Source organism: Mustela putorius, unplaced genomic scaffold (genome assembly GCF_011764305.1).
Source record: "Mustela putorius furo isolate JIRA1106 unplaced genomic scaffold, ASM1176430v1.1 tig00003983_pilon_pilon_pilon, whole genome shotgun sequence".
Classification (NCBI taxonomy): domain Eukaryota; kingdom Metazoa; phylum Chordata; class Mammalia; order Carnivora; family Mustelidae; genus Mustela; species Mustela putorius.
This window is the reverse complement of record NW_025422123.1, coordinates 3065597-3078741: the sequence shown is the minus strand read 5'-3', so window position 1 is coordinate 3078741 and position 13145 is coordinate 3065597. Positions and strand designations below refer to the sequence as shown.

The 13145-nt window shown below is 34.4% G+C and overlaps 1 protein-coding gene across 3 annotated transcripts in view; it reads left to right on the top strand.

The window, feature by feature from the left end:
* The window catches only part of KPNA5 (karyopherin subunit alpha 5), a 50483-nt gene that overhangs the window by 21485 nt on the left and 15853 nt on the right, over nucleotides 1–13145 (top strand). For all 3 annotated transcript variants that reach the window (XM_013063024.2, XM_013063023.2, XM_013063020.2), the window contains 2 exons: nucleotides 2393–2492; nucleotides 12390–12553. In XM_013063024.2, coding sequence (XP_012918478.1) covers nucleotides 2393–2492; nucleotides 12390–12553 — 264 coding nt within the window. The remainder of the gene's footprint in view (nucleotides 1–2392; nucleotides 2493–12389; nucleotides 12554–13145) is intronic.

Sequence of the window (13145 nt, the reverse complement as noted above, 5' to 3'; positions counted from 1 at the left end):
TCTAAGTTTATGAGTGTTAGAGCTTCATGATGGGTTGACTTTTTTATCAATATATAATGTCCTTTTCATCTTTTAAAATAATTTTTGACATGAAGTCTATTTGTCTGATACTAGTATAACTATGGGTTATTATTTGCATGGAATATCATTTTCCATCCTTTCACTTCCAGCCTATTTGTCTTCAAATCTAATGTGAGTATCTTGTAGGGGCACCTGGGTAGCTCAGTTGTTTAAGTGTGACTACTGGTTTCAGTTCAGGTCATGATCTCATGGGTTCTGAGATTGAGTCCCACCTGGGGCTCTGTGCTCAGCAGGAAGTCTGCTTGAGATTCTTTCCTTCTCCCCTCCAAACCTCCCTTGCTCTTGCACATGCTCTCTTCCCTCTCTCTAAAGTAAATAAATCTTTAAAAATTAGTGAAATATCATGTAGAATATAGCATAGATGGTTCATAGATTGTTGTTTGTTTATCTTGGGGTTTTTAAAAATGTATTCTGCCAGGCCCTGCCTTTTAATCCAAGAATTTGATCCATTCACATTCAGTATAAATACAAGGAAAGACTTCCACCACTTTGTTGTTTACTATATTTTTTATGTCTTTTTCATTAATTCCTTATTGCCTTCTTTTGTGTTTGATTTTTTGGGGTAAAATATGGTATTGATTACCATCTCATTTCCTTTCCTGTATATTTTTTAGTTAACTTTCTTAATGATTAGTCCAGGTAGTACAGTTAACATCTTAAACTTACAGTAATCTTGTTTGAATTAATATCAGTTTAGTTGCAATATTATGGAAAAACTCTGCTCCTGTACATCTCTGTTCTACCACCTTTAAAGTTATTGTCAAAAATAACATTATACATTGTATGCCAGTTAAGATAGATTTGTAGTTACAGCTTTATGTATGTCATTTAAGTCATAGAGAAAAAAAGAATTACAAATCAAAATTACCACCTTTAGATTTATCTGTATAGTTATTTTTGGTGGTATTCTTTTTCTTCTGGTTTTGAGTTATTGTTTATTGTCCTTTCACTTCAGCTGAAAGGGTTCCTTTCAGTTGCTCTTGTAAAGCAGATCTACTGGTGATGAGTTTTTCTGCTTTTGTTCTAGGAATCTTTTACTTTCTCTTTGATATTTTGAAGGATAGTTTTGTAGGATATAGAAATATTAAGTGACAGTTTTTTGCTTTTAAAAGCTTAAATATAATCTCATTGCCTTCTTTTCTTCATGGTTTTTTATAAGAATTTATCTGTTGATCTTAATGAAAGAGTTCCCAGTTAGACAAAACAAAGGCAGGCCCCTTGCATTAGTCCATCAGATAGCACCCACACAGATCAAAACAGACAAACACAATTTCTTGGAAACAAGTCTCCTTAGCTCCTTTTTGGAACCAGGAACCCACAGTGGGAATTCTAGCTTTCTTCTTTAAGACTGCTGCCAGACTTGGGAGGGAGTTGGCCAAGGGTAAATTATGTTGCCTGAAATCTACCACATCACAGCCCTTTCCTAGTTAAAAGTTTTCTTGGGTACTATAAACTTTTGACTATCTTCGAGAGTTCTGATAAAGTTTACAAGGTTTTTTTGGTTGTTTCTGGGGGGCTGACAGGCTGCCAGAGTTACCATCTCCACCATTTTTGCCGAGTTCACTACAGAAGAGGGATTTTTTTTTTTAACCTAATTTCTCTATACTTGTAATAGGTTGCAGATCAAAAATACTGACAATCTGTTCAAAACAAACATCTCTTCTCAGTAGCTGATCTTCATTCAGTTTAACCCTATATTCTTTGCTTCCTGAAATGTATTATTTTCATTTAAAACAATGTAATCTAATATTCTTTTTAAAGTATAGTGAATAATTTTAATTAAGCACCAAACCCAATGTTTTGTATCTTTTCTTTTTTTTACTAAGATAATTTGGCCTTAATTTGTAATGCTTAGGCTACTTTTGATAAGACATTAATCCATTCCCTTTTCTGCTCCTCAAAAGTCCCAGTGTAAAGATTTCATATTCAAAATTGTATTATCTGTTACTTTATATTGTGACTTAAAAACAGTAAATCTGTCAAGGTTTAAAAAAATAAAGTATATAGAAGTAAATCAGTTTTCCATGACCCCCTTTATTTTGGACATGTTTTGTGTCTTGTAAGGATCCATTCAGATCATAGATTCAGAATTTTAAAAATAAAATACATATATATATATATATATATAATTTTTTTAAATTACTTTTTCCTACTTTACCACATTGACTGTGTAATAAATATATTGAGAATTTTTATATTTTATGATATAAAATAGCTAAAGAGAAGAAATGAATATAAAGTGACAATTTTCTTTTTCTTTTCCTTTTCTGTTTTTTTTTTTTTTTTTTTTTTTTTTTTTTTTTTTTGGCAGGTTATTAACAAATTCAAACAGACTTACAACAACCAGAAATGCTGTATGGGCCCTCTCAAATTTATGTAGAGGCAAAAACCCTCCTCCAAACTTTAGTAAGGTATGAGTAAAATATACAAATTAAGGAATCTATGTATGTAAACTTCTTAGTCTCCTTATAATAGACTTTTAGAGATTGAAGGAACTTTATGGGTTTTTAGTAATTATTTATTGACTAGACAATATTTGCACATACTCAAAGTCTAGAGAATATACAACAGAAAGGAAGTTTCCCTTCTACTGTTACTTTACATCGTGATTGCCTCTTAGCAAACAGTGTCACTTGATGTTTATGTATGTTAGTGTTGACTTTAGAAATCTTTTAATCTAGTTCTTCTCATTTATTTCCTATAAGCGAAATTGAAGCCTCCAAAAAGGTTAAGGTAATTCATTAGTTGTAAAATTGGAAAAGTAATTAGTCCACAGGGGCTTGTGCTTTCCCAGTGTACTTTTTATCTGTTTCAAATATCTGTTCCCCCATCTGCTCATATTCTGCCGCTAAAAGAATAAATTATTAATAAATTTCTAACCTAGTTCTATTTTCTTACCAATAAGATGTTAAAAAGATAGAATGTAGGTAAATTTCTGGGCTACCATCATACTTCTTTCTAATTCAGTATCTAGGATTGAAAGGGAAATACTGACCATAGCACTAAGAAGAGCTCAAAATCTGGTGAGGATTTAAAAGTTGCTGGAGGCAAAAAATAATAAATTCCTAATTGAAAAATATGATTCATGAGTTGGTATGCCTTCTCATTTATACTTTTACCATTCCAGTTTGAAAAATGCATGATTTTAGCCACATTTCATCTGAACCACCAACATGACTTTAAAATCTAATTGGTACCATCATCTATTGACCTTTTTTTTTTTTAAGATTTTATTTATTTATTTGACAGAGACACAGTGAGAGACAGAACACAAGCAGGGAGAATGGGAGAGAGAGAAGTAGACTTCCCATTGAGCCTGACTCAGGGCTTGATCCCAGGACCCTGGGATCATGACTTGAATTGAAGGCAGATGCTTAACGACTGAGCCACCCAGGACCCCCCCATCAATCTGTTGATCTTTTCCCATACCCTGTAGCATGTTATGGGTTTAATCATAGTTCATAAAATTTTTCTGTAACCATCCATGCCTAATTCTATTCCATGTTTTTTGACAAGTACATAACATGACTAAGAAGCTAGTTTAAAGCATTATAAAGTATGCTAAAAATAAAAGGCTTTTTTTTTTTTTTAAAGATTTGTATTTCTTTGAGAGAGAGAATAGAAAAGGCAGACATGCATGTGAGGAGAAAAGCAGAGGGAGAGAATCTCAAGCAGATCCCCGTTGATCAGAGACCTCCCACTCCCCACCCACACAGGGCTTGATCTCATGACCTGTGAAGTCATGACCTGAGCCAAAATCAAGAGTCAGGTGTTTAACTTACTGAGTCACCCAGGTACCCCCAAAATTATTATTTTAATCAGAAATTTGGTTTAATAGATATGTGTCTTAGAAAAGTTTTGAGTAAATTATATACCACAGTTCCCCAAGGAAGGACGTTATGAAATAATGTTGCACCAGTGGCCTTAGTTAGAGTAAAAGAATTTTTTATAATTTTCACTTTAATAGTAGAAGGACAAGGTATGTGTATTTGACCTGGGTATAATACAAGGAAAAGAATATTTATATGGTACATAGTACCCTTCAATGATCTTTTAAAAAATTATATATAAAAACATCATTTGGCAGTGATTATTGTAAAATTGAAAATGTTTATATTTTGTCTGAGGAGGTAATAAGGGTTAATTCAACTGATGATGGTGAATCCTTCACCAGCTATTTGTAGGTTTAGACTTGCATATATAGATTGGCTTGCTAATTATATATATATTCATTTTTTTTAGCAATCATAGTAATCTATTTTACCTCTTAATTATTTATTTACTTACTTATTTTTACTGTGTCCTGTTAATCACCATACAGTACATCATTGGTTTTTGATGTAGTGTTCTGTGATTCGTTGTTTGCATATAACACCCAGTGCTTCATGCAGTCCATACCCTCCCTAATACCCATCATCAGGCTCACGTATACCCCCCACCTCCCTCCCTTCTGAAACCTTTCGTTTGTTTCCCAGAGGAGTCTATAGTTTCTCATGGTTTGTCTACCACTCCAATATCTCCCTCTTCATTTTTCCCTTTATTTTATCTCTTAAAAAATGGTATGGGATAACTATATTTTGTTTGAGTTTTTACCCAGTGAACTTTGGTTTATGCATTGCTTTTCATTTGAAATTTCTTCCTTTAAAATACAAAGTCCTTTTAAGAGTTTGGAGGTTTTTACCCCCTTTGCTTTTAAAATAGCATGCATCTGTATGTGTATATGTTAAAATAATAATTATGTGATAATAGTTGTAAATATATAATTAGTTTAAAATGCCATATTTCATTGTTCCTTTTTTCCTGCTTAACACATCTTTTAAAAAAGATTTTATTTATTTATATGACACAGAGAGAAAGAGAGAGATCACAAATAGGCAGAGAGAGAGGGGGAAGCAGGCTCCCCGCTGAGCAGAGACTCTGATGCGGGGCTCAGTCCCAGGATCCTGAGATCATGACCTGAGCCGAAGGCAGAGGCTTAACCCACTGAGCCAGCCAGGCACCCCAGTATTGCATTTTTTTAAGGCATTACTTAAACTTTGAGATCTTTTAGTGTTCTAATTATATTACATGCTTTTTAGAGGTGGTTTTTTTTTTTAAGATTTTATTTATTTGACAGAGAGATCTGTAGGCAGTGAGGCAGGTGGGGGCAGGGGGCAGACTCCCTGCTGAGCAGAGAGCCAGATGAGGGGCTCTATCCCAGGACCCTGGGATCATGACCTGAGCCTAAGGCAGAGGCTTTAACCCACTGAGCCACCCAGGTGCCCCAAAGGGGCACATTCTCAATACATCATTCTCAATACTATGAAAATATACTGTTATTTCTCTCATATTAAATCTTTTCGTGGTCCCTGAAAGCCTTATTAGCTTTCATGTTTATTGCCATCTACTTCTTTGCTTTCTTTTATAGTAAAATTCCTCATTTGTCTAGTCTCATTGTCTCCTCTCTCTCCTTTCATTCTTTTTTTTTTTTTTAAAGATTTTATTTATTTATTTGACAGACAGCGATCACAAGTAGGCAGAGAGGCAGGCAGAGAGAGAGAGGAGGACGCAGGCTCCCTTCTGAGCAGAGACCCCCCGATGCGGGGCTGGATCCCAGGACCCTGAATCATGACCTGAGCCGAAGGCAGCAGCTTAACCCACTGAGCCACCCAGGCGCCCCTCCTTTCATTCTTATTGAATCCTCTTCAGTTGGAATTTTCCCTCAGTGACTACACTGAGTCTGCTTTCACTAAGTGCACATGTGTCTTCACATTGTGAAATCCAGGGGCGAATGTTTAGACCTCATCTTAAATGACTTGCTACATCACATTGATTTCTCAGTCTTCACCTTACGTGATCTATTGCCTTCATATGATGCATTCGATCTCTTCCTTTTCCTACGTAATTTTTTTTTCACTTCGTTTTCAGGCCACTTCTCTCTTAAGTTTTCCTTCTACCTCAATGATTGCTCTGTCTCAGTTTCATATATTAGTTCCTCTTCTCTTTTTCCTCCTAAAGTTGAGAGTACAAAGTGAATGGTTTTGGCTTTTTCTTCTCTTTATCTGCATTCAATTCCTTATTGATACTCCCTTTCTGTGATTTTAAATGTCATCCACATGCCAGCAACTTTCAGATTCCAGTGGTTGGCTCAGATGTTCTTTTTGACTCCAAACTCAGCATCTTTATTTGGATATCTAATAGACATCTTAAACTTAACATATTTAAAATATAATTCCTGTTCTTTTCCCCCAGAACCTTCTATGCTAGCAGTCTTTCATATCAGTTAATAGAATTTCCATCTTCCATTTTTAAATGAGGTACTTTAACATTTTTTGCCTGCTTTCTCTTTTATCTCATTCTCTATAGTCACTCCATCAGTTAAATTCTGTTGGCTCTACTTCCGAAGTATATTCAGGTAGGGGTTCCTCTAGCCAAATTTGGTACTGTTTGAGGATCAAGATGAATTATGGAAAGGAAATACTTTTAACATATTGAATAAAAAGAATCTGGGAAGCCTGGGTAGCTCAGTTGGTTAAGCATCTGCCTTCAGCTCAGGTTATGATCCTAGGGTCCTGGGATCAAGTCCTGCATGGGACTCCTTGCTCATTGGGGAGCCTCCTTCTCCCTCTATATGCCACTTCCCCTACTTGTGTGCACATACTCTCTCTCTCTCTGACAATAAATAAATCTTAAAAAAAAAATCTGTGAGTCTATTCTAATTCTAAAAAATGGGGAAAGAAAGCTCTTTTTTACAGAAGGATGCCAGTTAATAGTTGTAGAAGGACTTCATATTAGAAAGGTCAACCACCATGCTAATAAGTGATTTAGGCAGGAATCATCAATGAGTTCTAAAACATTTAGGTGAAAGATTGTTGGGGGACAGAATATTGATGTGGTTCGGAAGTATTGCCCTACAGAATATTTATTAATTACAAAGGGGATGGGAGGGAGTTTTATTTATTGTTGAGAATTTACTGTTGAGAATTTATTTACTGTTGAGAATTTATTTACTCTTGTGAATTAAAATTCTTCAATCACCTTAACCAAATGATTAAGTTCAACGTTACTAATGAGGGGAAAACTGATATTATGTCCCTTTAGATGGGACATGACTAAAAATAACACCTCATCATCTATGTAACACCCTGGCTGGAAATGTTTAGTTTCAATCTAATAATGAGGTAACAGTAAGACAAATCAGAAGTGAGGAATGGTTTGTGAAATAAATGTCCTGGACTCTTAAGAGTATCAGTGTTATGAAAGCACACAAATAGGCTGAGGAGCTATTCAAGATTAAAAAACAGTAAAGGCAGACATCTGTTAGAATGGTTAAAATCTAAAAAGCTAATAATACAGGTGCCAACAAGATGGATAGCAACTGAAGTTTTTAAACATTGATGGTAAAAATGTAAAATGGCACAGACACTTTAGTAAGAAGGCAGTTTCTTATTGTGCTACTTAGGATTATGGTATACTTACCCAGGGAATAGGACATAGTATGTCTACAAAAAGACCTGTACATAAATGTTTATGAGAGCTTTATTCATAATCACCAAAAATTGGAAACAGCCCAGATGTACATCAACTGGTACATGGATAAACAAATTATGTTTCATTCATAAGGTGGACTGTGATTCAACAATAAAAAGGAAGAAGCTTTTACCTTGTACATGCAGCAACGTGAGTGAATCTCACAAGAATTAAGCTAATTGAAAGAAACCACACACAAATGCTACGTTTTGTATGATTTCATTAATATAATATTTTGGGGAAGACAGAACTATGAAACAAAATCAGATCAGTGATTGCCTGAAAGGGACAGGAGGGTAGTTTCAGACATGATAGAAATGTTCTGTCTTGTGATTGGGTGGTAGCCATACAACTGAATGTATTTGTCAGAACTCTCACTAGAACTGTATACTTAAAAAGAATTATTTTTACTGTAATTTTTACCTCAATAAATCTGACTTTATTTTTAGGTACTAATGAGATACAATAAGTAAATGCAATGTTTAATTACTGATTAGATCACGGATCAAAATTAAGTCTTAGCTTAAAATATTTAAATTTGCTTTAGACCTTAGAAATATTATTGTACCAATGAAAAATTTTTGGATGTGACAATTATATCGTCTTAGAAGAATGTAAAGAAATGCCATTTTTTTTAGGAGACACATGCTGAAGTTTTAGGGGTGAAGTACCATGATAATATCTGCAGTTGGTTCTCAAATAGGGCAGTAGATATATTTTTTAAATGTATTTTATATGTGTGTGTGTGTATATGCATATTTCCCATTACATCTCACAATGTCTTCAAAAGACATGTATTCAAAAATTGAGAATTAATAAAATTAGTAATTTTTATTGCTTCTACAAGGTAAATTCTTAAATGAAACAGGCATCATCCCCCTACCCTGTTTCTTTGCAAGTTTGTGAACATAAAGAATACAAAGATCTGTGATACATTTTGGTATCACTGCCTTGATTTGTGCTGAGTTTTACCCACCATTGCTTTTGTAACTTTAGTGCAAATATCAACAACATGAAAAAGACCAATTTTGTGTTAGTATAATTATGAAAATGGTTTTGGCATCTCCCCCCAAGGTTTCAAGAATCCTTCAGGGGTCCATGGTCCACACTTTGAGAACTACTGGCCTACAGCTTAATGCTTAATATCTGCTTAATGTCTGCATAATTTTCTCATCTTCTGTAAGTGCTTGCTTATAAGTTACCTTTTCCATGAGCTCCACTGCAACTATCCTACATAATAATGTAATCTCTTACTACCCCAGCCACTGACCTCCACATTTTACTCTTAACTTTTTTCTTAGTAACTTTTAATATATATGATTTAAAAAATGTATTATATGGGGCACCTGGGTGGCTCAGTTGGTTAAGCCTTTGCCTTCAGCTCAGGTCATGATCTCAGGGTCCTGGGATCAAGCCCTGCATCAGGCTCTCTGCTCAGCAGGGAGCCTGCTTCCCCCTCTCTCTCTCTGCCTGCCTCTCTGCCTACTTGTGATCTCTGTCTGTCAAACAAATAAATCTTTTAAAAAAAGTTTTATACATTTAATTTTTTAAAAAATCTTTCTTCCACTAAAATATAAACTCCTCAGTTAGGAATCGTTGACTCTTTTTGGTTATTTATGTATTCCAAACTTACTGTAATTTATATTAATAAGGCTTAAGACTTTTTTTAATAACTTTTCTGTGATTTTCTATGAGATATTTTATTCACATTTTTTTGAAATTTTTATTTTCACAATAATTTTCAAGGATTTTTTTTGTTCTCAGATTACTCATCTTTAGGTGGAATTTTTCTGTATCGGTGTTACAGCTTTTTTTATGGACTCAGCAGATTATCTACCTGAGGATTTATAATTTTTTTTGATGTTTTCTTTTTTCTGGTGTCTGCTTCTCTGTATGTTTTTATTTTATTTATGGTTTTTTTGTCTTAGTCTCTTTTTTACTGGGAAATTTCACATAACTGGTGATCCTGGGCACTCTGGACATACTTAGGAGGCAGACACTAAAAGCTAAAATGAAAAATAGATAGAGAGGCAAGTGTTTAGATTCGTCATTTCTTGGGCTTCATTATAGAGTAATTGGGCAGCAAAACCATGTTTTCTATGAGGAACTCAAAATTTCTGTATTTTCTGAGACCATTCGTTTCTCCAGAGACAGATTTTCCAGTCTTCTGCTGGAAAGTAAATAGATTGGGTTGAAGTGTAGAACAGATAATACTACTGGAGAGGGGCGAGCTGGACATTAGAGGAGGACTAGAGGCTTTCATCCGTCAGTATACAAACTTTTACTTAATCTGTAATTTCTGGTCTCATGCTTTATTTCAAACTCTATATCTGATACCCCAAAGTTCAGTTTCTATAGTTCACTTTTCGTTTTTCAGTTCCTTAAAATAAACCTCTAGTCTTTGGTAGCATTAAGAATATTAGACACCTACCTATAGTCTAACGTGTTTCTCCTTTAACCTTTTAACGTTTCTTTCTGTTTTAGCACCATTCCTCTTCTGTGCCCTCTGTGATAACTGGCACTTTTGATTCTTTAGGCTCTTTGAAGTGATTGTTGCAGGATAAATTAGCTTTCTTCTTCTTCTTTCTTTTTTTAAATTAGCTTTCTTCTTTTTGGTAGTTCCCTCTCCAGGCATTGAGGTATCCCCTTTCTCTTCTCATAATCCTGTCCACAATATATTGTGGGCATGATTACAGATGTCTGCTATATTACTTAGAAATGGGATTTATATTTCACTTTCTTCTTTTCCTTGTTTCTGAGAAGACTGTGGGTCAGAAATGGTTTTATTTTGCTCCCTTAAAACTAGAAATCTGTAGTGCTTTGTTTTTTAAATCAGTAAAAAGATACAGATCTGTATGCTTATTTTTTAACTCAAAAATTTCTATTTGCTTTAAAAAAATGATTCTCACATTTCTCTTCAAGGAAGGAGGAGGTCATTGACAAGCGTGAAGGCATGATTGTTTGGAAAGGATCCAGTTGTACAGATTTGTTTTATTAACTTACAAGCACATCTATTACAAAATATTTTTAAAAAAGCAACCTTTTTTTTTGTTCATGGGCCCTAGTGTCATCCTGACAGAAGGGCCCAGTGAAAAGATAGATAAGTATTTTTAGAAGGTTATAGTTTATGTACCGGCAATCTTTAAAGCAGAGGTAAAGAGAAAATTTATCTTAAGTACTAGAACCTTAAAAAAGTTGTCATTACTCTTTATTTGTGGTATATCTAAATTTCATATACAGCTCTTATCTGAGGTATACTTTAGGTTGCTGTTAAAAAAAAAAAAAAAACAGGGGGTGCCTGGGTGGCTCAGTGGCTCTGCCTTCGGCTCAGGTCATGATCCCAGGGTCCTGGGATCAAGCCCCACATCGGACTCTCTGCTCAGCAGGGAGCCTGCTTTCTCCTCTCTCTCTGCTTCTCTGCCTAGTTGTGATCTCTGTCCAATAAATAAAATCTTAAAAAAAAATTAAAAAATGGGACAGCTGGGTAGTTTAGTTGGTTAAGCATCTGACTTTGGCTCAGGTCATGATCCCATACTTCACCCTCTGCCTCTGCCTGCTGCTCCCCCTGATTGTGCCATTTCTTTCTCTCTGTCAAATAAATAAATAAAAATCTTAAAAAAAAAAAACCTCTTTGAAAAAACTTTAAGGATTGTAGTAGAATCAATACTGATCATGGCAATAAAAAGAGCTAGTATGTCTGTGCTTACTGTATGTCAGACACTGTTCTAAGATGCTACATGCATTTTTAGTAATTTAACAATATTGTTTAATCCCTGTTTTGTAAGTGAAGAAATTGTGTTTCAGAAATATTAGAATAATTTGCCCATGGTCATACAGCTAGTGAATCTAGGACTGTCTAGTTTGAGAAAGGAAGGATCATAGAATTTCTCTAATTCAGCCTTTGTGTCACAGATTTGGAAACTGAGTCTCAGAGAGGTGAAGTGATATGCTCATTTCACAACTAAGTAGTTGTAATATTAATGCTAGAGAGATTAAAATTTCTTGTCATGTATGTGGTTTTTCTTTTTTGTAATTAAAAATTCAGGGTTTCAGTACCTTAAGAAGTACAGTTTATTAGTGACTTTTGTTTAAAAACCTTTCAGATTTCTTTTTGTATTTTCTACACCTTTAGTCCTCAAATGATTATTAGATTTGTTTCTAGTAATGTACATGTAATGAGTAGGGTGAGGTTTATTTCAGTTAGATCATATTTCATGATCATATTAAACACTTAAAAAATGAAACATTTTTAGTTAACTAAAACATTTTTACTTCTCTTAATTTTGGTATGCCTTTTTTGGGTGTGTTATGTGTGTGATTTAAAGATAGGGGATCTCAAACATGTATTTCGTTACTCTTAAAAAAGTTTTAAATTACACATATCTAATGTAAGATTAATTGGAGGGGCTCCTGGGCGGCTCAGTTGGTTAAGCGTCCAGTTCTTGGTTTCAGCTCAGATCATAATCTCAGGGTCCTGGGATCAAGCCCTGCATTGAGCTCCCTGCTCTGTGGGGAGTCTGCTTCCCTTCTCTTTCTCCCTCTTTCCCTCCCCCAGCTCATTTGTGCTGTCTCTCTCTAAAATAAATAAATCTTTTAAAAAAAAAAGATTAATTGGAAAAAATCAGTTACATGTTCTCGTATACGATCATTATTTTTTAAGACAATAGAACATTTCAATTTTTCCGGCATTTTTATAGCATTGAATTTTTATTTTAAAATGGGATTCTATATTTTTCCTAAAGAAATTTGGTCTTAAACAGAGAAAATTGTTAAATATTGGCTCTTTTCTTTTCTTCCAGGTTTCACCTTGCTTAAATGTCTTGTCACGATTGTTGTTCAGCAGTGACCCAGATGTATTAGCAGATGTATGCTGGGCCCTTTCTTATCTTTCTGATGGACCCAATGATAAAATTCAAGCAGTCATTGATTCTGGAGTCTGTCGAAGATTGGTGGAACTTTTGATGTAACTATAATTTATGATTGTGTATTAAATTTAGCAGTTAGAGTAATGGCCTTATAAAGATCTTAAAAGTGACTATCTTCAGGAAGTATTGAAAAGCCATCAGCCTCATTTTTCAGAACAGCTATAATGTGAAGAGTTGACCCTCTTAAATTTGTATCCCATCCTTAATTGGAACTATCATTTTGTGGATGTATTTCACTGGTTTTAATCTTTTTATGACTGGCAGGGACTTAATTCAACAGGTATATATGGAATGCTTGTACAGAACCAGTAATCTAGTTAATTGTTCATTACAGTAACTGTAATTGTTCACTAAGTAACTAATTGCTGTAAAAGTCCACTTGCTAGACTATTATTGCTACCTTCTTTAAAAAGAACATATTTTTTATAAAAGAAGTTAAAAACTTATAATTTGTTTTAAAATGATCTTTTTTCTTTAAAAAGACTTTATACTACTTCCTTTTGTCAAAAAGCCATTAGGTAGGCTCAAATGAAGCAGATGGCACAAAGAAGAGAGGTCTGAGAAGGAGTTGTGGCTCTACTCCAAAGACAACATCTAAGAAGGGTAGGCAGGCAGGTTCAATGGGGGGAT